The sequence below is a fragment of the Populus alba genome, chromosome 8 (assembly GCF_005239225.2).
Source record: "Populus alba chromosome 8, ASM523922v2, whole genome shotgun sequence".
In the NCBI taxonomy this organism is placed as follows: domain Eukaryota; kingdom Viridiplantae; phylum Streptophyta; class Magnoliopsida; order Malpighiales; family Salicaceae; genus Populus; species Populus alba.
In genome coordinates, this window is record NC_133291.1 from 4,478,961 (window position 1) to 4,501,194 (window position 22,234).

General features: G+C 37.2%; 2 protein-coding genes and 1 long non-coding RNA gene across 4 annotated transcripts; 2 read left to right on the top strand and 1 right to left on the bottom strand.

Moving 5' to 3' along the window:
* Positions 1-1,831: 1,831 nt before the first annotated feature.
* Positions 1,832-3,958, top strand: LOC118055835 (putative protein phosphatase 2C 53). The gene is made up of 4 exons (XM_035067839.2): positions 1,832-2,629; positions 2,717-3,055; positions 3,167-3,346; positions 3,437-3,958. Exons 1-4 carry the CDS (start codon positions 2,171-2,173, stop codon positions 3,599-3,601), a joined length of 1,143 nt encoding a protein of 380 aa, XP_034923730.1. The 5' UTR covers positions 1,832-2,170; the 3' UTR covers positions 3,602-3,958.
* A 4,657-nt stretch (positions 3,959-8,615) lies between these two features.
* On the bottom strand, positions 8,616-8,965 carry LOC140955845 (uncharacterized). The gene is made up of 2 exons (XR_012170486.1): positions 8,864-8,965; positions 8,616-8,760 (listed from the first exon to the last, which is right to left on the bottom strand). It is a non-coding gene; the product is annotated as an uncharacterized lncRNA (long non-coding RNA).
* Positions 8,966-9,324: 359 nt separating this feature from the next.
* LOC118055834 (clathrin heavy chain 1) lies at positions 9,325-20,727 on the top strand. 2 transcript variants are annotated; one of them, XM_035067838.2, is made up of 30 exons: positions 9,325-9,631; positions 9,998-10,202; positions 11,262-11,350; positions 11,473-11,551; positions 11,719-11,846; positions 12,403-12,501; positions 12,597-12,705; positions 12,942-13,021; positions 13,102-13,329; positions 13,416-13,481; positions 13,585-13,701; positions 13,820-14,017; positions 14,143-14,259; positions 14,438-14,497; positions 14,652-14,738; positions 14,902-14,985; positions 15,082-15,216; positions 15,296-15,358; positions 15,439-15,543; positions 15,619-15,731; positions 15,825-16,077; positions 16,183-16,319; positions 16,398-16,676; positions 16,777-17,779; positions 18,148-18,633; positions 18,752-18,922; positions 19,002-19,187; positions 19,570-19,692; positions 19,845-19,955; positions 20,161-20,727. In XM_035067838.2, exons 1-30 carry the CDS (start codon positions 9,587-9,589, stop codon positions 20,320-20,322), a joined length of 5,118 nt encoding a protein of 1,705 aa, XP_034923729.1. In that variant the 5' UTR covers positions 9,325-9,586; the 3' UTR covers positions 20,323-20,727. The 2 variants fall into 2 exon arrangements, with proteins under 2 accessions (XP_034923729.1, XP_073266917.1); XM_073410816.1 differs by lacking the exon at positions 9,325-9,631 and adding an exon at positions 10,797-10,865 and having other exon boundaries at positions 10,063-10,202.
* The last annotated feature ends 1,507 nt before the right edge of the window (positions 20,728-22,234 follow it).

The following is a 22,234-nucleotide window of genomic DNA, read 5'->3' on the forward strand; positions in this document are numbered from 1 at the left end:
CATAAACAATTTTATAGCTTGAATCTAAATTTAGACAGGTAAATACTAAAATTGATTCAAATTAAAATTTAAACAACTCAAATTTCAAATCATAGGTTAACTATGTTAGCCCATGAAATCAAGTTTCTATCTCAAATTATATTATATTTTAAAACACGTTGGAAAAATATAGTGCAAGTACTATAAATATAGATTTACTATATTATGTACCACACTATATACATGAAATGTTTGCACTGTAGACGACATTATAGCATCACAAGAGCATTGTCTTTGCAGTTTTTTATGCAAAGAGTTGTTGGGTCTGGCTCGACTGTCCAATCCAGAGTTATTAGGTCTGGTTTGGTCATCGAACCAAGGGCTACTAGGTATGGTATGACCACCAAACACAGGACTATTGCATATGGCCTGGTCGCCAAGCCCAACTGCGATGGGTGTGGCATGACCATCAAACCCAATATTTTTGTGTTTGGCAAGTCGTTGTATCCAAGGGTCAAGATAATAAAAAAAACATTTTAAAAAATTATAATTTAATATTTTTTCAAATTAAAAATCCTTCAAAACATATTTAACAACAAACTTGTAAATATATCCAGATTCTTAAAAAGTAACAGTTGTTACTTTCTAAAAGTCAATTCAATGATATTTACTCATATCTTCTAAAATATCTCGTGAACCAAATATTCATCTATTTTTTGCGCGTAAATGAATAGTAATATTGATCTAAATTTTTTATTTTATATAAAACAATCCATGGATCTTATTATTATTATTGTTGTTATTGTTATTATATTAGTTAAATTTGTGAATTAAATGAACCAGGGTAGTTTAAGAATTGTCTCCTTCATCCTTTACCTTCGTTTTAATCAATTTCATAATCCAAATAGTAAATACCTTGTCATGTGAGAAAAATGAAAGTGAGTCGCACTAGAAGTATCCACAAAATTTATTTGACTTGTTTTTGGAAACAAATCACGAAGAATACAAAAGGTTTAAACAATCCAACTCATTTAATTTGTTAATGTGATTTGTCATGTTATCGTGCATGATGTTTGTATTAATTATGATTTATATTTAAGATTCTTAAAGGACAGTTAAATATTTTTTAATAAAAAAATTAATTAATATTTCGGTTTAGAATTAAAGGGTATTTTAAATATTTTTTTATAATAAATAATTTTTTTAATAAAAATATAATGAAACACAATCACTAGATCCAAAACTATTAGTTCTTGCTTAATTGCTAGATCCAAGATCCTGGGTCTAGAATTACTCCCGGATCCAAGGCTACTAGATTTGATTTCCCCGCTAAATTTGTGATTTTGAATCTCAAATTGCCTCTAAATTTAAGATTATTGGATTTGACTTGACGAGTTACAGCTAAGATTATTATGATTTAAAGCAATTAAAATATTTTTTATATCCTTAACCTTTATTTTATATTTGAAATAAATACTATTATTAACCTGTTCTGAGCGTGGACCACTGTAATAGTTTGTTTAATTTAATGTTAATTTCTTTAAAAAAAATTTACCATCGCTGTCCAAATATTGTCCAACCAGAACCAGCAACGTGTTCCTTCGAAAAGAAAAGGGAAGAAAATAAAGTACTGTTTCTATTTATTATTTTTCTCAGAGGAAAAATAAAGCGAAAAGAACCGGTCTCCGACCAAGAGCCAGAGAGATAAACGTGTTTGACACGATGAGTATTGAAGGACTTAGTCGTCAAGATTGATAAATTTACCTAATGACAATGAAACCCACCCACTTAAGAAAACCTTCCCTTTCATTTTCAAGTACAAACACCCTCGTCCATGGAGTGTGCAGAACACATCACTGTCTGTTTTCGCAAATTCAGCTAATCAACCCGTCCAAACTCTAATCCCTGCACGCTCTCTCAAAAAGAGCGTGACTACGTGAGCAATCGTCGCATTAAAAACAAGGAGAAAAAATCAACCCCTGCCCAAGGCAGTCAACTCCAGGTCGGTTTCTGAACACGACGCCGTCACATACCATTTCAACATCTCCATAGGTATCTCAGCAATACCGGCACATGCTCTGTTGATCACATCCTATCCTTACCAAAAGAGAGAAACCAGGGAGAGACATAAACAAAAGAAAGGCGAAGAGAAATCGGAAACTTTTTAAGCTTAAAAGAAAAACAAAAAGACATGTCCTGCACTGTAGCATTGGCGATTCCAAACTCACCAGCATTTCAATCACCGAGACTTCCTTCAATATTTTGCAAGCCATGTCCATCTCCTAGCATCATCCATGGTCCACAACCCCCGGCACCATCATCGTCTTTATCGTTGCCACCGTCTTCTTCATCATCGTTTTCACCGGGGCTGTCCTCACCAAAGTCACCTCTATCTCTTCGAGTTAACAAGACAAAATTAGAATCAAAGACTGACAAGTTGTTGAAGAGGAAGAGGCCGGGAATATTAGATATACCAGTGGCGGGAGTTTTGGGGTTTGGTTTAGAGACCCCTAAAAGAAAGAAGGAGAAAGTGGAGGTTGTAGAAGTTGAAGGAGATGGTTATTTTGTCTGTAGCAAGAGAGGACGGAGAGGTGGGATCTTGGAGGACCGGTACTCTGTTTTTGTTGATGTTAATGGATATTCTAAACAGGTATCCTACCCTTATATTTTATTTTTGTAACGATGGATTTTTGTTGAAACGAAAAAACCGATTAAATGTATAATTCCTTGGTTACAGGCTTTGTTTGGTGTTTTTGATGGGCATGGAGGGCCAAAAGCGGCTGAATTTGCAGCCAAGAATTTGAATAAAAACATCATGGATGAAGTTTCGAGTAGATGTCAAGAGGGAACTGAAACAGCAATTAGAAATGGCTACTTGACCACGGACGAAGAGTTTTTAAAACAAAATGTTAATGGTGGTGCTTGTTGTGTGACTGCATTGATACATCAAGGCAACCTTGTGGTTTCAAATACTGGTGATTGCCGTGCAGTTATGAGTCGAGGAGGGGTTGCGGAGGCTCTCACGTCTGATCACCAACCTTCGCGCAAAGATGAGAAAGACAGAATCGAAGCCTTAGTAAGTAGCTACTTCGATTACTGGTGATCATGCCATTTAAGAAAGTGAAAGTGAACATCTACCAATGTATATCGTAGCTAAATCTTTTCTTTTGCTGTCATTTTTTTATAGGGTGGTTATGTAGATTGTTGCCATGGTGTGTGGAGAATACAGGGGTCACTTGCTGTAACAAGAGGGATTGGAGATGGACATCTAAAACAATGGGTGATAGCAGAACCAGAGACCAAGGTTTTAAAGATTGAGCCCGAATGCGAGTTCTTGATCTTAGCGTCGGATGGTCTTTGGGACAAGGTAAATTCTTGCAATTTCAGGTTCATCTAGGATGATCCTGGTCATTAATTACGTATATGGATTAAATTTTGATTTTTTTTTCTTTACCAGGTTACTAATCAGGAGGCAGTAGATGCAGTTCACCCCTCATGCGTAGGTGTTGGCAAGCTAGATCCTTTATCTGCCTGTAAAAAGCTAGTCGAGTTGTCATTAAGCAGGGGCTCGGTTGATGATACTAGTGTGATGATAATTCAGTTAGATCGCTTTGTTCCATAACTTGCCTCTGGGAAAGGAACTTACGAGAAACCTGGTGAATTCTGCTGATCCTACAAGGTGTTTTTATAAGAAAGTTGCAGTCTCGGAAGCTGGAAGGCCAACTCTTTAAAATTCTATGTTTACTATCAAGTTGGGTGTTAGTTGAAGAAGGCGGTAAGTTTAGCAGATGATCGCGTTCAAGAGGAGTTGTGGTGGAGGAATATGAGGGTCATGTTCTTGTAAATTGTAGTATATGAAAAGCTGGTTCAACTGAATCAGTTTTCCATTGAAGTAAATCTGAAGTCGAGCCTCGTACTCGAGTGCTCAAATATGCATACATTAATGTTAGATTAATACAAATCCTGATTATAATGTAGATATCCTAATATCGGCTGCTTTAGTTTTGGGATGAAATAATAGCGTGAGGCATGTAGGTACAGTTGCTGCTACTCACTGTTGACCCTTCAAATTGCCATTTATAAAGTTTTGAAAAAGTCGTCTTGCATTATCCTTGCGGTGCAAGTCAACCAGTGGAGCATTTGTTTTTGTTTTGTTATTGGACCAGGTCAGTCTTTGTTTGGCAGCCGCCCGCTAAGTGTGTTTGTCTTACAAGCGTTTCTTTTAAGCTGGATGCCATTTTGACTGATGAGTGGTTTCTGGACATTTTTGTTGATTTGTGGTGTGCCGTTGCTCTCAGTTCCGAACTAGCAGTCAAATCCTGTCTCAGCTCTCCTTGATTCGTTGGCGTTGGAGCAGCCAGTGTTGTTTGATTTAATCATAATATTGGCTTAACTATAGTGTCTTTTCTAGAGATTTCGAGTTTGAGAGTACTCTTTTTTAATATAACAAAAGTATGTTATATAACATGTGTTGGCTAAATGATAGATCTAGCATCCATGATTCCATGTGATCAAAGGTAACTAGTTTGATATCGAGCACTTGATTGATTTTGTACGATTAAACTAGCAAACCATGGAAAGACTTTTGCTCATAGTTTAAGATCCGGTTTAGTCCAGGACTCGGGTTCGGGTTTTGACCGGGTCGGTCGGGTCAATTTTTTTTTAAAATCAAAATGATATTGTTTTAGTAAAAAAATAACAAAAAAAATAAAAGTCAATGGATTTATGGTCGGCTCTTGACTGGGGTCAGCTGGGTCACCGGGTTACACCAGATTTTTTATTTTTTTTTCAATCCATCTAGTTCCAGCCCCAGTCCTGAATCAACCCTCAAAGTCAGGCTGGGATTTCAAAACTATGCTTTTGCTACTCTTCAATGATTCTATGCTTGAATGTGGAATGTCAGCAGGGACTCCTTATAACAAACCGAGCTTCTTTGCTTCATTAATTAATTCTTCGAGTGAAGTTAAGTTATGAAATATTTCATAGTCATATAACAATAGTTTCAAAGTTGATCCATGATTAACTAAGTTTTCAGCAGTATATTTTTATAAAAAAATATCAAATAAAAAAAATTAAAAAAAAAGCACGCTCTAATCAGCTACTGGGTACAACCCTAACCAGACCCGACGTGTTGTGCTAGGTAGAGTGCTAAGCCTTGTGACGTTGGTCTTGAGACTAGCTATACCCAATTGTGATTGAGCTTGATAGTATGCAATGTCCCATGAACTCTAGATTTGGCACTAGTTAGACCTAAATGTGATTGAGTTTAATGATATATCAAGCCCAAACAACTCTAAAAAAATAACCATTATTTTTTGATATGTTTAAGAAAATGACTATCCCTTCTTAACATGTTTATGGAAACTACCATCCTTTCTTTGGTATAAACTACTTTTTATAGGTATTAATCACAAGTTATCTTGACCTATCAAATATAAATAAAAGTTATTAATTATCTTGGCCAGAATAAATAAATAAAATTACTATAATCAATTAATCATTAATGGATGATTATGTAACTTGAAAGCTCTATTCTTAAACTATTTTTAGGACATCATGAATCCTCCTTTCTCTTATCCTTGTTCGGGAAATTATCTACTTCATTGCTGAGGGATTATGAATGCAACGGGGCACCAGGTTATCAATTGGATATCGACTCTAACTTGAGCTGGTTTGGTCCTTTGGATTTTAATCTACACCACAAATTTGTCACTGAAGTGTTTTTTTTAGCTTAAAACTAAGCACGTAGAGGGGGCTTGCTATCACAATGATTTCGGTTCGTAGACCATTAAAATTTGTTAGGCTACTGCAATTTACAATTTTCTTTTCTCCCAGTTCGAGTACTATCATACTGTCATCATGGTACAGTAACAGAATCGTAGATGATCCTCGTATGTGTCTCAGAAGCAGGATGCTGGCATTCAAGTTTTGCAGCAACTCCTGCCCCGCAGTCTGAAACCAATCACAGCCTTATTTGTTTGGCTTGAATGTCAATTGAACACCAGCTTCCAAGTCACAGAGCAGCACGTTTGTAAGAAGTTTAGCCTTTCCTTTTCATCACCCGAAAAATGAACATCTCAGCTGAAGTCATGTATCATGCTACCACGACAAATAACCTGTAATAATCTCGCTAATTCAGGTCGATAACAATAGTATTTTTATTAAATTAAAAGAAATTAATTACAAATAACTAATTGAAAAAATAAATAAAAGATGGTTTATGAGCATATTTGAAGTTGCTCGGGCCTTCATAAGAGCATATTCGAGGCTGCTTAATTCTTTCATGACCTGATAAAAAGCCCCTGCGAGTTTTTTCATTGCTTTTTATACAGCCTAAAATTCTACTTGAATAGAAAGCAAAAATCAAATTCAAATTAAATAATTAAATATATAGCTCAATTCTTTTTAGGTTACTGTAGAAAACATGTTTTGAAGTTGTTGATATATTTATATCCAAATCAAAACCTCCCTTTCGATATCTTCGTTTGTTTTGAGAGACAGCATGCCGAGCTTTGACATGTAATTAATGCCTTCACTGCATTTTTAGGAGTATCAGTTATCCCCTCAGTAATTGTTTCAAATATACCAGGTTGTGAAGTTGATGAAATTCCTTCCGGGCTGTCATCAGCTGCAGGGGATCCAGGAGACAAGCGCAGTCCAAACCCAGTAGTAGAACGTGCAAAGATTGTTTTTCCAGGTAGGCGAGAAATCAATGGCTGCGGGATTGTAATGCCATCACCATCTCCAATTTCCATGTTGTTAAGACCATTTATTGTACTGTTCAGAGAAATTGTTTGAGCTAACATGGGCTCATCCACATGTAAATCTTCACCTACATCACTGAATAAAAACCAAGAATCAACCTGCTTATTGCTGGGAATGCTTTCAGTTGTTGGATGAGAGGCAGATAACGGGTAACTTCATCGCCGCCATTTTCTTGTCGAGCTTCAGTTTGCTGATTGTTGGTGTTATCACCATAAGTTGGCCTCTTCCTTTTAATTTTAATAAAATGATCTGTCTGGGTTGACGTGTTTTGTAATTGTTGAGCTATTTCTTTAGCTGCAACATTCGGGTTTCAACATCCTGACTCGTCTGATTCTGATATCAATTAGTTCATGTTGATTTATTGAATTAAACGAAATTAATTATAAATAATTAGTTGAAAAAGAAAAAGATAAATAATAGTTTTGAGTATATTCGAGGTTACTCGCCCTCCATCAAAATATATTCGAAGCTGCCCGGTTCTTTTATAACTTAAGAAAAAGTCCCTAAAAGTTTTTCGATTACTTTTTATATAGCCTAAAACTATACTTAAATAGAAGAGAAAAACAAATTCAAATTCAAATTAAAAAAGTTAGGTAACCTTACATTTAAATAAAAGTAAATTAAGGCGAGGATGGTTTGGTAACCATTCCAGTATGCTTAAGAGCAGTTTGAGTTTTGATTTTGTAAATGTACAGGAAATTTTTTTGTTCTTTTGATGAGCTATTGTAAATGAACTTGTTGAGGACACATGTGCCTAGCTTGATGACATTCCGTGCACCTCATTAACGCTCAAGCATCAATGATTCCAATGTAGAAGGTAAAATTAAGATGCCTTTTCTATCTCAGGACGTACTTTGGACGCCGGCGGGCAGGATTGGACCGTACCATCACTTATTCTCATTCCCTTGCCACATTTCCTTCATATCCCTGAGCGGGCTGAGTTAACAAATAACAAGCCATAGCTGCTCTCGCTGAACTGACGCCAAGATTTGAAGTGAAGAAAAGGGCATCACGGGCAAGCTTTGAAGTGAAGTGAAAAAAGTTATTTTATTTTCTATCTTTTGCGTCTAGCTAGTGTGATGCTGTGAAATCAGAACAACTCCGCCCTATCCTCCGCGCAGTTTCCGTGGCATCTTTGCAGGGGCCATGGAAAAAAAGAGAAAATAGCATTGCACCTGTTATGCCGGATTAAAAAGCCCAAGGCATCGGCGAAGTCCATCGGAAAATACACAGTTGGTAAACACGCCTTCAATGGAGAACAGAGTCAAGCCCACGGTCCAAGTATGGACTCCACACAAAACGCAGAAACGTCGCAAACAAGAGAACAAGTGAAAAGACGGACACCCAGAACCCGAACCACCACCACTGAAAAACAGAAAATTCCTTACCTCGTTTTGTGTAATACTAAAGACTGATGATTGCACCGGACAAGGCTGGAATCTCAAGGAGGAGCACAATTTTTCCTTTAATTTTTCAAAATAATAATTCTAATCCCCATTGGTTCTAGTAGTTCAAAATTTCCTTTGTTTGTAGAAACTTGCTTCTCACATTTTTGCAAAACTTTCTTTAACCATGGAAGTACAGCGCTTTGCACGGGGGTGGGTTCTAAGTTCTAACATGAATCCAACGAAATTTACTTGAAGGAAAAAGAGGATGGCTGAAGGGGAAATGAGTTCCGACACGTCATCCACGCATGATGCTCTCATGGAGTCAACTTGGTTTGGCTTTATGTCCAGTCCAAAGGTGGTCACCGGAGGTGAAGCTAGGTCTCCGTTTTAATTCTACCTGGCACCGTCACATTTTACTACACCTGACACCAGCGGCGAGCGGCGGTGGCATGATCTAAAACTCTGTTATCATTGGCATAAAAAGATACCAAGAAATAATCGATACTCGTCTTAAATAAACATTCGATGTGGGACAAGTACATAACATACACGACGTAGCTAAACATTTATTCTCAATTATACGGCGCTCCGTATATTGCTGGAGTAGACCTTAACATTTCTTCAACAGCTTAAAACAATTCAAGCAAAAAACCCCATCAGGAAAAAAAGAGAGTCTATCCAACCATTCAAACCTCCAATTTATCAAAATCTAGTATCAAATAAAAACGTACCTGCAAAAAAAACATACACGAAAGACACAGCATACTTTGAGAGTACCCGATAATCCACTAAACGAATTCTGGGCAGATCTTCTTCTTCTGTTTTTTTTCTTCTCCCTGAGAATTCATACCAGTTAAAATGAAACCAATCGTCCTTTCCTTTTCCCGATGATGAACTCAATCGCCATTAAGATTTAAGAAGCTTAGTAGAAAAATCTTAGGACATAATCTATATTAATTAATATTCACCCATAATTATGCACCAGATGCGCCTACAAGCCGAAAGCGAAAACAAGAGGGGTCGGGTCATGGACTCACGGGCGAGGTCCGAATCTGATGCCAATAAAAAAAATCCCAGAAAGAATTTTAACTTTTTTAGTAACCAAAGCGCACATCATAACACGTCTTGTCGTCGTTAAGCAGGATTTTTTTTTTTAATCTGTCCTTTTCTCGTTTCTTGAACAAGAGAGATCTCCTGCTTCTTGTCTAAGTATTCACATTCCATTTCTTTTCATTCTTACTAGTCCATCTAGCTCGCAGGGACACACCTCCCTTCCTCTCCTCTAGATCTCTCTTTCTTTTCTTTTGATTGTGAAAGAATATTCCAGGGTTTAATCGCTGCTCTAGACCTTGCAGCGATTTGAATCCCCAACTTTGCTGACTCTCAAGTCGACGGTTCAAGTTCAATCACAGACCTGATTAGCTGATTTTGAGCCGTCGATCTAATCAGCAACCATGGCGGCAGCTAACGCCCCGATCACCATGAAAGAAGTCTTAATTGTAACTACACTTTCACCTGCTTCTGTCTATCCGCTCATTTTTCATTTCTTTCTGAATTTAAGCTCAGTTTAGATAAGTAATTGTGCATCAAACTGAAGTATGCATGCTTGTGATTAAAGTAACAGAGTGATCAATCATCTGTTGCTACATTTTGGATCTAGAATGTGCTGATTTGTAATTTAGCTTGACTTGACATTTAAAAAGTAAGCCGGTGTTGCTAAAGATCTGATACTTTATTTCCATGTTTAGATCTATTGATTATATTATTATGGAGCTTGTTAGTGCTTAGTTGCTGTAATTATTTGAATTTTGTGTGATATGGAGGAACTGAGATGGTGACTTTTGTGTGATCTGTTGTTTTTGCAGTTACCGTCTATCGGTATTAGCCCTCAATTTATTACGTTTACGAATGTAACGATGGAATCGGAGAAGTATATATGTGTACGTGAAACAGCTCCGCAAAATAGTGTTGTAATTATTGACATGCACATGCCAATGCAACCGCTGAGACGGCCTATCACTGCAGATTCTGCACTCATGAATCCAAATTCTAGAATCCTTGCTTTGAAAGGTAGTGAATCATCTGGCTCTTCTATTTGTCGATACTGAATCATGCACGTATCTGTTACTGTGATTGAATATTGGTATACATAACATTTTGTATTTATTTAAATGCATGTTTTTCCTTTTCTGGTAGTTTGTGGATAATCGCTTTATAGCAGTGCTTGAGAGCAGATGGCCCAAGTCCTTCTCCTTTCCAAAGTTTGTTTTTATTCCTTGGAAATGCATGTTATCTACTCTAAAGAACTCAACCAAGAGGTCTATACTGTCTTTTAAATTTTGTTCTCCATTCTCTAGATGTGCCAGACTGACCACCAACTCATTTATCCCTTTTTTTCCCTCCGAAAACTAGGCAACAACTGGTGGAGTGCGCATTACTTACTATGTGTCTTCACTCTTATACTGCTTACCATTTCTTTTCACGTTCATTTTTCTTTAATCATACCAGAAACTGTGTTTGTCATCAATTAACATCAGGTTGAAACTATGTTGCATTTACATAGTTCTTGATTATTCGAAATCTTCTATATCAATTGTAAAATTGTTTTCTTCATCTTTTCCGGTACTAAACTCTGTGACTGGCTAAAAATCATTGCCACATTAGGAACTAATGAAATTGATGCTTGACTCACCAAAACATCATCCCGTCGAAGATTAAAAGCAAACAGGATATGTATGTATCTTTTAACGGTTCATTTTTTTATCCAACTTTATTCTGCAACCAAGCATATGGTATTTTAATGTAAACAGGGTACTATGACGTGGAGTTCATTCATTGTTTTGATTGCCATCCTAGCTACAATGATAATGTGTTGATGATGAATTTTAATCTGATTTGATCAATCAGACCTGGATGTCATATGCAGATTTCTTTGGTTCCTGTCTGTCTAGGATTTGTTTATTAAGCAACATAGAGAAGTTTTGATTGCTTTTAAATCATATGTTTATCTTTTAATTGCTTGTATCCCTCCCTCCCCTCCCCGCCTTTGTGCTACAATTTGAACACGGCTGCATGGGCTTTTATCTAGATTTGTTCCTTTTGCTGATGAATTGTGGGATTCTTTTAAAGCCCAACTTCCAGGAACTACTCAGGATCACTTGCAAATATTTAACATTGAGATGAAAGCAAAAATGAAGTCATACCAGATGCCTGAGCAGGTATTAGCTTTTCTAATCTTCCTCAGAACATCCCGTGACTTGCTATTTGATGGTTGGTATTGTTTCCCACGGATGCTGTAGTGATTTTGGTTATTTGAACTGTCTCTTTGCTTTGTGCCTAGATTGTCTTTTGGAAGTGGATAACCCCAAAGATGCTGGGCCTGGTCACACAGACCTCCGTTTATCATTGGTCAATTGAAGGTGAGGATCCTTTTGCAGCGCTAACCTTGTGGCATATCTTGCACTTCTTCTTCGATGGCTTCTTTAGTCTTACTTCCTTGCATGCTTTCTAATTCATGCTGTTATTCTGGCCAATATTATTTTCAAATTGTTCTCTTATATGAATGCAATTGCTTTGTTCTATTTAGGTGATTCTGAACCAGTGAAGATGTTTGAAAGAACAGCTAATTTGCAAAGCAATCAGATTATAAACTATAAATGTGACCCTTCTGAGAAATGGTTGGTTTTGATTGGAATTGCTCCTGGTTCACCTGAGGTATGATGCTGTCTATTTTAATTTACTATTTTTTTGACCTGTTAAATCATGATCTCCTTTTCTTAAAGAAGATATCTCTTTCCATTTTCTTAGGGAGAAGTTTAGAGCTTCCATGACTAGGAAGAACTTTTTTTATGTTAAACAAAGGTGGCTGTAGTACTTCTATTTTGGATCTTCAGGACAGCAGGGGCTTCTGATGTGGAGCTCGTTTAATATCGAACTAGGTGGGGTTGGGCTAGCCAACATAGTGACCAGTCCTCTGGCTGGGGTGTTTGTGGTCTTGGTATCCAGGCTGCTACACTGAGCTGGTGTGAATTAGGGAAGAACTCTTTCTGACTGTTTTTTAGCTGTCTTGTTTCATCATTTGAAGTGCTTAATTCCCTCTGCCATTTTGCCTCACAGTGGTTATGTTGCTTGTTTATCTTTTTCAACAGTCTTAACTCCTAGTCTGTTAGGGACAGCCTTTATATAGTTTTAGCGCATGAGGTTTATTTCTTTATGAATGTTTTTAACAACCTGATGGTGCTAATGGTTTTGATTTCACAAATCTTTACAGAGGCAACAATTGGTTAAAGGGAACATGCAACTTTTCTCTGTGGATCAACAACGTAGCCAAGCTCTTGAAGCACATGCTGCATCATTTGCACAATTTAAGGTATGGGTGTCTCTGAATATAATCCTCAATTTTTTTTTTGTTGCATTTATTGCCTTTTCATAACAGTCGTTTCTTCTATGTATGGTATTGAGCAGGTTCCAGGAAATGAGAACCCTTCCACTCTCATTTCTTTTGCCACAAAATCTTTCAATGCTGGACAGGTTACATCGAAATTGCATGTTATTGAGCTTGGTGCCCAGCCAGGTTGGTTTTCTTCTCTGGTTCACTACTGCCATGTCTGTGGTTTCTCTATTTTCTTTTATCTATCTTTCTTTGGTTCCTCTTTGTGTAGTTTTGGAGCAACATGTTTAGAATCTGCATGACTTGTCTTTGTGTTCATGATCAGTTATCTTGAAATGACTCCCCCCTATTACATTACCTTACACCTCTGAGTTCTGAATCATTGATTCCTGGTTTTAACATTTGCAAACCTGTTACAGGGAAGCCATCATTTACAAAGAAACAGGCAGATCTGTTCTTTCCTCCTGATTTTGTCGATGACTTTCCTGTGGCAATGCAGGTATCTGCTGTACCTCTTTTTTCAAAATTCCTTTTATTGATTAGCAGTTCCTTGATATGTCATAATCTGTTAAATGTCAGATATCCCACAAATACAGTTTGATTTATGTGATCACAAAGCTTGGGCTACTATTTGTTTACGATTTGGAGACAGCTACTGCTGTGTACAGAAACAGAATTAGTCCAGATCCAATATTTTTGACAGCCGAGGCTTCAGTGGCGGGGGGCTTTTATGCCATTAATAGGCGAGGCCAGGTGTTACTTGCTACTGTAAACGAGGCTATGATTGTGCCATTTGTTAGTGCCCAGGTTTGCTCATATGCTTCTTTTCATTCTTTGTAATACTCAACAAAATGTTCTTTGGTTTTGGGTTAACTTGATTGTCTTTGTTATAGTTGAACAATCTGGAGCTTGCTGTCAATCTTGCCAAAAGAGGAAACCTTCCTGGTGCTGAGAATCTGGCAAGTCATAAGTTTCTCTTCATGCTTTTTTGTTTTTGCCATAATTTACTTTGTGCTTCTCATTTGAAGAGAACTCTGTTGCTTGTTATCTTGGGGATCTTAGGTTGTCCAGCGTTTCCAAGAACTGTTTGCTCAAACAAAGTATAAAGAAGCCGCTGAGCTTGCCGCTGAGTCTCCACAAGGAATTCTCCGAACTCCTGACACAGTTGCCAAGTTTCAGGTTTTCCCCTTGTTTTAATTTAATGCTAATGTTTTTTCTTCATGAATTTTACTTTCCATTCAAAGACTTCGATGAAATTAACCATAGCAAGTTGTTTCCATCCATTCTAAATGTGCAGAGTGTACCTGTGCAACCTGGGCAAACTCCTCCCTTATTACAATATTTTGGGACCCTTTTAACAAGAGGAAAGCTCAATGCATTTGAGTCGTTGGAATTGTCCCGCCTTGTGGTCAATCAGAACAAAAAGAACCTTTTGGAGAACTGGCTGGCAGAGGACAAATTGGAGTGCACCGAGGAACTGGGAGACCTTGTGAAGGTTTGGTTTGCAATAGATTTTTGGATCCTTAATTGTTGAACTTCTGATAGGATGCCTCAGTTTTATTCAAAAAGTTCTCACTTGTTTTTGATGATCTGTTGTTATTGATCATGTTGCCTTTGTAGACTGTGGATAATGATCTTGCGCTGAAAATATACATTAAAGCCAGGGCAACTCCTAAAGTTGTTGCTGCTTTTGCTGAGAGAAGGGAGTTTGACAAAATCTTGATTTACTCAAAGCAGGTAAAGGACATCTTTTTTCCCCTTGCATAGCATAATTATATGTTATATTGATAAGAAGTTTCCTATTGTTTCTGTTATAACTTCCTTTTCAGAACGCCTCCTTTCTTTCTGTTCTTATTGTACTGGTTTTGATCAGTTACGGGTCTGATGCCTTTTGTGTTCTCATTTGTTGCTCTAGGTTGGGTATTCTCCTGACTATTTGTTCCTTCTGCAAGCAATGCTCCGTTCAGATCCACAGGTATCGTGTCCCAGTGAGTTTGATTTGTATTTGTTTGGTTCCAGACATAAATTTTTTCTGTATGTGCTGGCCCTTTAATTTATTCATCGCATTATAATTTTTTTACGGGATTGTTTTAAATAAACTAAAGGTTCATCTTGATTGTGGACTGTAGGGAGCAGTTAACTTTGCTTTGATGATGTCCCAAATGGAAGGTGGCTGTCCAGTTGACTACAACACAATTACTGATCTGTTTCTTCAGGTTTGTTTTTGATGTTCACTTTGGTTAATATTCTGATTTTTAGAAAATGAAGATCATTGAAAGTCCTTTTTGATTGTCTCAAAGTTTATCGTACTGGCATTCTATGCGAATAAATTCATTAGATTCCTTATAACTCTAATGGATTTGTCCTTGCTTTTCTTAGAGGAACTTGATCCGCGAGGCAACAGCCTTTCTGTTGGATGTTTTGAAGCCAAATTTACCAGAACACAGTTACCTCCAAACAAAGGTTATTGATTGATTTAGTTTTAAAGGAGCAATTTGATTTATATTTCTATATGTTCACCCATGTTTGGCTTTGAAACCTTTTTTGTTTTTTGATCAGGTTCTGGAGATAAATCTGGTAACATTTCCTAATGTAGCTGATGCTATTCTAGCCAATGGAATGTTTAGCCACTATGATCGCCCTCGAATTGCACAACTCTGTGAAAAAGCTGGTCTCTACATCCGAGCCCTGCAAGTAATTGGCTTCTCTTTTTTCCATATTCCATGCATAACAATTGCTGTTCCCTTGAGTGAAAATTTTACCTCCTCTGCAGCATTATACGGAGTTGCCTGATATTAAACGTGTGATTGTGAATACACATGCAATAGAGCCACAGGTGTGTTCTGTCAAGTTCTTACATGTTATTCCAGGATTGGAAATGGCAAGCTTCTTATGAAAATGTGCTGTTCTTTGCAGGCTCTTGTTGAGTTTTTTGGAACTCTTTCACGAGAATGGGCTTTGGAATGCATGAAGGATCTTCTACTGGTCAATCTAAGAGGCAACCTTCAGATAATTGTTCAGGTACATCATGTTTCTTTTGAGTTGCATGTCAAGAGCTTTCACATATTATGATGCCAACTATGTGCATCTGTGCAGGCTGCCAAGGAATATTGTGAGCAGTTGGGTGTTGATGCATGCGTTAAACTTTTTGAGCAATTCAAGTCATATGAAGGGCTGTACTTTTTCTTGGGGTCATATCTGAGTTCCAGGTGCTATGTCTAGTGATTCAGAATCCCCCCCCTCCATGTTAACTTGGTTGTTTAAATTTTTGATTTCCGTTTTTCCTGTGAATTATGGGGCAGTGAGAATCCTGATATACATTTTAAGTACATCGAGGCTGCTGCTAGAACAGGACAAATAAAGGAGGTTGAGCGTGTTACTAGGGAATCAAATTTTTATGATCCTGAAAAGACAAGGAACTTTCTAATGGAAGCCAAGCTTCCAGATGCAAGGCCTTTGATTAATGTTTGTGACCGGTTTGGCTTTGTTGCTGATCTCACTCACTACCTCTACTCAAACAACATGCTTCGCTATATAGAAGGTTATGTTCAAAAGGTATGCTGTATTTTGCCTGCCATGTTGACTGTTCAAAATCATTGTCTGTCTTATGAATTTGCTCAATTTTAGGTGTTCGGAAATTTGCATGTTTTCTCTTGACAGGTGAACCCAGGGAATGCACCTTTAGTTGTGGGGCAGCTGTTAGATGATGAATGCTCTGAAGACTTTATCAAGGGTCTTATTCTTTCTGTCCGTTCTTTGCTTCCAGTGGAGCCCCTTGTGGAGGAATGTGAGAAGAGGTAGCTCCCTGTCTACCCCTGACACTTGGTCATTGTTCCTTTTTATTTATTGTTCTAATTCTTTGCTTGTGGTTTCAGAAATCGACTTCGTTTGCTTACTCAGTTCTTGGAACATCTTGTGAGTGAGGGAAGCCAAGATGTACATGTTCATAATGCTCTCGGTAAAATCATTATTGATAGCAATAACAACCCAGAACACTTCCTTACCACCAATCCTTACTATGATCCACGGGTTGTGGGCAAGTATTGTGAGAAACGTGATCCTACCCTGGCTGTTGTGGCTTACCGGAGAGGACAATGCGATGACGAACTCATCAATGTCACAAATAAGAACTCTTTGTTCAAGTTGCAAGCAAGGTTGGTTGAGCTCAACTTTTTTTCTTTTTTGGTGTGTTTTTTTAATGGGAACATCTCATTCTCAAAGGCTCATGCTCATATACTTGTACTATGGTTTCAGATATGTGGTTGAAAGGATGGACGGTGATCTTTGGGAGAAGGTTCTTAATCCTGAAAATGAATACCGAAGACTGCTTATTGATCAAGTTGTATCTACTGCTTTGCCAGAAAGCAAGAGCCCAGAACAAGTTTCTGCTGCTGTTAAAGCTTTCATGACAGCTGATCTGCCCCATGAATTGATTGAGCTTCTTGAAAAGATTGTTCTCCAAAACTCTGCTTTCAGTGGAAATTTCAATCTTCAAAACTTACTTATCTTGACAGCAATTAAGGCAGATCCTTCAAGGGTCATGGATTATATTAATAGATTAGATAACTTTGATGGACCTGCTGTTGGGGAAGTGGCAGTTGAAGCTCAGTTATATGAGGAAGCATTTGCAATTTTCAAGAAGTTCAACTTGAATGTTCAGGCTGTAGATGTCTTATTGGATAACATCCAAAGCATTGACCGTGCTGTGGAGTTTGCATTCCGTGTTGAAGAAGATGCTGTTTGGAGCCAGGTGGCGAAGGCCCAACTCAGAGAGGGGCTCTTGAGTGATGCAATTGAGTCATTTATCCGTGCAGATGACGCTACTCAATTCCTGGAAGTCATTCGTGCTGCTGAGGATGCAAATGTATATCATGACTTGGTGAAGTACCTTCTCATGGTTAGGCAGAAGGCAAAAGAGCCGAAGGTAGACAGTGAGCTTATTTTTGCATATGCAAAGACTGATAAGTTGACTGACATTGAGGAGTTCATTCTCATGCCTAATGTGGCTAATCTCCAAAATGTTGGTGATCGCTTATATAACGAAACTCTATATGAGGCTGCAAGAATAATATTCCAATTTATAGCAAACTGGGCCAAATTGGCAATCACATTAGTGAAGTTGAAACAGTTCCAAAGTGCTGTTGATGCAGCTCGGAAAGCCAACAGTGCGAAGACATGGAAGGAAGTTTGCTTTGCTTGTGTTGATGCTGAGGAGTTCCGTTTGGCTCAGATATGTGGTCTTAACATCATTATACAGGTATTTTTTTTATCAGCATTCTGTTGCGAATGAAATGATATCTGAGTCTATTTCTAGTTGTGTGGATCTATTAAAGTCAAACTTTGAGATAATTTCTTTGTTCCTGATAAACTTTTCAAATTAAATTTTAAACCCACATCAAGATCCTAGTTGTCCTTACATTTATACATTTTAATAATAAGTTCTCTTTGGCATGAAAATGCATGATGTCCAGTACTTTTCTTTTATAATGAATTTAGCATTTTCTTTCTTTCAAATTTTGCATTGGCACTGATATGTGCCCGTCTTGTTTATCTCAAATTAACAAGTTGATTTGTCCTATTTGTTCAATTCATTTCTCAATTTTGTTGTGGGTTTGGAATTTGTAGGTGGATGATTTGGAGGAGGTCAGTGAATATTACCAGAACAGAGGATACTTCAATGAATTGATCTCTCTCATGGAGAGTGGTTTAGGTTTAGAACGTGCACATATGGGCATTTTCACAGAGTTGGGAGTGCTGTATGCTAGATATCGTCCTGAGAAGCTTATGGAGCACATTAAATTATTCTCAACTCGTCTCAATATTCCCAAGCTTATACGAGCATGTGATGAACAGCAACATTGGAAGGAACTTACCTATCTGTACATTCAATATGATGAATTTGATAATGCTGCAACTACCATTATGAACCATTCTCCTGTGGCCTGGGATCACATGCAATTCAAAGATGTTGCTGTCAAAGTTGCTAACGTGGAGCTATATTATAAGGCTGTGCATTTCTACTTGCAAGAACATCCTGATCTTATCAATGATCTTCTCAATGTGCTGGCACTCCGTGTGGACCATACTCGTGTTGTTGACATAATGCGAAAGGTTTTTACCCGTGCTATGACATGTTATTTTAAGAAGCAGCAAATCATGAATCTCTTCTGATGGCTCTAACACTATTAATAAGTGATTTTTTTTATTTTTTTATTTTTATGGTTTTTAGGCAGGTCATTTGCTTCTTGTGAAGCCATATATGATTGCAGTTCAGAGCAACAACGTGTCTGCTGTGAATGAGGCTTTGAATCAAATTTACATGGAGGAGGAAGACTATGAAAGATTGCGTGAATCCATTGATTTGCATGATAACTTTGATCAGATAGGCCTTGCACAGAAGGTGAGGTGCATTGATATTATTGTTTTTCATCATTGGTTTAAACTGTCTTTGTAATCCATTTTGGTACTAATTTTCCCAGGTTGAGAAACATGAGCTTCTTGAAATGAGACGTGTGGCTGCATACATTTACAAGAAGGCTGGAAGATGGAAGCAATCCATTGCATTGTCAAAGAAAGATAACCTATACAAAGATGCCATGGAGACAGCATCACAGTCTGGTGATCGTGAACTTGCAGAGGAGTTGCTGGTTTATTTCATTGAAAAGGTATCAACTGCAGTGTTAGACTATACCTTTTTCGCAATGCATAAATGATATGGCATCTTTTGTAGATGTGGCTGACTGACCATTTTTAGGAAGTCCTCCATTTTTTCCTTCCACAAAAATTAGGGTGAGTTTGCTTGGTTGCACTGAGGGGTGTTATGTTACCTTTTCTTGGTGCGACACTTCACTAGAAATGATTCCACCTCTTGAACATCCCAAGTTTGAGGGTTCTGATTTATGGGAAGGACAAGACTTTTTAGGATTTCAAAAATCGATTATTTTTATGTTGTCTCCTGTTCGTACACCCCTATATTTGCCATGTCATTTGGGCACTGTTAAATATTTTTTCCTGAGTCATTGACTGCTTTTATTTGTGGTTGTGTAGGGCAAGAAGGAATGCTTTGCATCATGCCTCTTTGTTTGTTATGATTTAATTCGGCCAGACATTGCTCTTGAGCTTGCCTGGATGAATAATATGATCGACTTTGCCTTCCCATACCTTTTGCAGGTGATTTCTTTAGCTGCTGGGTCTCTAATCTCTAGCATGTGATTGTTTGCATCCTATGAGCAAGCCAACCCTTTTCAGCTACTTGGCCATCATACCTGGAAGTTTGAAGTTTATGCATGATGATTCACTTGTCTTTATTTCTTTTCTTGCAGTTTGTTCGTGAATACACGGGCAAAGTTGATGAACTTGTGAAGGACAAAATTAATGCACAGAATGAAGTCAAGACCAAAGAGCAGGAAGAGAAGGATGTCATTGCTCAGCAGGTAATTATTTTGCATCCTATTGCTGTCAAAGGGATATGGTCTCAGAGGTGGCACATTTAGTGTTACGAAAACATCTTTGAATTGGGTTTATCTGGAAGAGTTGGTCTTCCTTATAACGTTGAGTTTTACATCCTACTTAGATGGGTTTTCTCATGTTTTTTTATTGTTAGATATTACATTGACTGATTCATGTGATTTGTTGCAGAACATGTATGCTCAGTTACTTCCTCTTGCTTTGCCTGCGCCGCCAATGCCTGGTATGGGTGGAACAACAATGGGAGGAGGTTTTGCTCCACCACCACCCATGGGTGGAATGGGGATGCCTCCAATGCCATCTTTTGGCATGCCACCAATGGGCAGCTATTGATACGCAAACCACCATTTTTTTGTAGAATTAGCTGGAAATTCCCAGTTGCTTCAAGAAAAGAAGTATACTAGTTGTTTGAGCATTTGATATGTTTTTTATGGACTTTGGTGCCTTCATTCATTCTTGTAGCGTTTGTTTTGATGGGATGGAGGTGTACTTGAAATCATGAACTTGCCAATTTTCCTTGGTCTTAGGTGTGTGTATAAGTGTTGTAATATTCTTTTGGTTGGAGTCATTTTTTGGCTGCTGGTAGAGAGCAAGCTGAGGATTTCCTGTATCTATCTTATTTTTTCCCTTGCGGTCTAGAAGCTAGCCCGAGTATAGTGCGAATTGTTTCATACAAATCATAAAACCACCTACTTAATCTGTAATGGTTTTTAGTTTAATTCCATCTTTCTTCTAGTACGTCAACTATTTTCCTTTAAATTTAGGAGCTTGTTTTTTTTTCGACCACGTATTCTTTACATTACATGTTTGTAAAGGTTTATCCGTTAGAATCTTGAATTCCAGATTAACGATGTTATTATGTCCGTTGGCTTGTCCTTTTCTTTCATTGGGCTTATAGCTTTTCTTAGAGAATAAAGGAGTTCGGATATGAATAATTTATTTAAAATATATATATAGTTTTAAAAGGTATGAAAATGATCTGATTACTAAAAACCTAAAATAATAAATAGATAAAAAATTTCAACTCTTTGAAAGACAAGATCGTGATGAAAAGGTAAAATTATTTGTTTTAAATTGAATACACGAGTTTTAAGTTTAAACCCCACTTTTGTAGAATATATATATAGTTTTTTTTGTTTTTTTTTCATTTCCTTACTAAATGATTGATTCATCAAGGGAAAAGAAAGGGAGTGAAGGCAAGCATGAAGTATACGAGAACATCCTCATACGTGTATTTGAATGAAATAGAGATCATAAAAAAATAGAAAGTGATGTAGGGGAATGTCTTTAAAGTCCACATTTATTCTCTAATCAATAGTTGATAAAAGAATAAATAACAATACAGTTTATTTATTTATTTATCTATTTAGATTAATATAGATGTCCGAATCAATTTGCATGTGTCTTAATTAATTTTCCAAGCTTTAAAATTAATAACTATATAAATTTTAAGTTTAAAATTGTTTCAAACAACAATACTATTATCGCCAGTTTCGGTGAAAAAGGAGAGAGAAGTACAGGAAAATATTCTGATCTCAAGCAAAAAATGTTCGACACCTTCTTGCAAATTGCTCTTCCCTGCTCTCTTCAAAACAGTAGCTTTCACATGGAGTATATTTTACATCCAGAAAACCCCCTTCCGATCAAAACACACTTTACTGGACTTTGGCGAGAGTTTTGGGAGGTTCCATCACCGGAATGCATGCCGTGAAAAATGAACACCTGGGCATTAGTGTAGATAGTTACATGGCTGCAGGCGCCGTACCAATTGGTGGGTTTCAAATGACCTGTTGATACTTTTCTTTCTGCTTCCATGAAAATGCTTTAAATGAAATTACATTACCGAGGTAATATTGAGTTTTTCATGAATCTCAGAAATGAGTTTGAAATTCACACGCAATTCTCTTTAATTATTGGCAGAATGGACGGAAATGAACAGAGGCCGGAAATTTAAATTACATTGAAGTTGTGGGGGGTGATTGCGATGAAATCGAGACACGGGCAAATTAAAATTCAGCCAAGATATATGGTCACAAGAAATCCAGGTCATTTTTTTTAGAAAATAAAAACATAAAACAACTTTTTTTTTTTTTTTTTAATCATAGGTTTCTTCCCATCATGTATTGAATATCATGATATTTTTTAATTAAAAATATATTAAAATAATATTTTTTATATTTTTAATATTATAATATCAAAATCATTAAAAACGTCTAATGAAAATTCTCTTCATTGCACTGGCTGC

Excerpts from the sequence above, each read along its gene's own strand:
- LOC118055834 (XM_035067838.2), top strand. The coding sequence starts at position 9,587 with ATGGCGGCAGCTAACGCCCCGATCACCATGAAAGAAGTCTTAATT. Across the intron at positions 15,359-15,438 it reads CACATGCAATAGAGCCACAG|GCTCTTGTTGAGTTTTTTGG; the intron begins GTGTGTTCTGTC and ends TGTTCTTTGCAG. Across the intron at positions 16,677-16,776 it reads TTGTTCAAGTTGCAAGCAAG|ATATGTGGTTGAAAGGATGG; the intron begins GTTGGTTGAGCT and ends CTATGGTTTCAG.
- LOC118055835 (XM_035067839.2), top strand. The coding sequence starts at position 2,171 with ATGTCCTGCACTGTAGCATTGGCGATTCCAAACTCACCAGCATTTCAA. Across the intron at positions 2,630-2,716 it reads TTAATGGATATTCTAAACAG|GCTTTGTTTGGTGTTTTTGA; the intron begins GTATCCTACCCT and ends CCTTGGTTACAG. Across the intron at positions 3,347-3,436 it reads CGGATGGTCTTTGGGACAAG|GTTACTAATCAGGAGGCAGT; the intron begins GTAAATTCTTGC and ends TTTCTTTACCAG.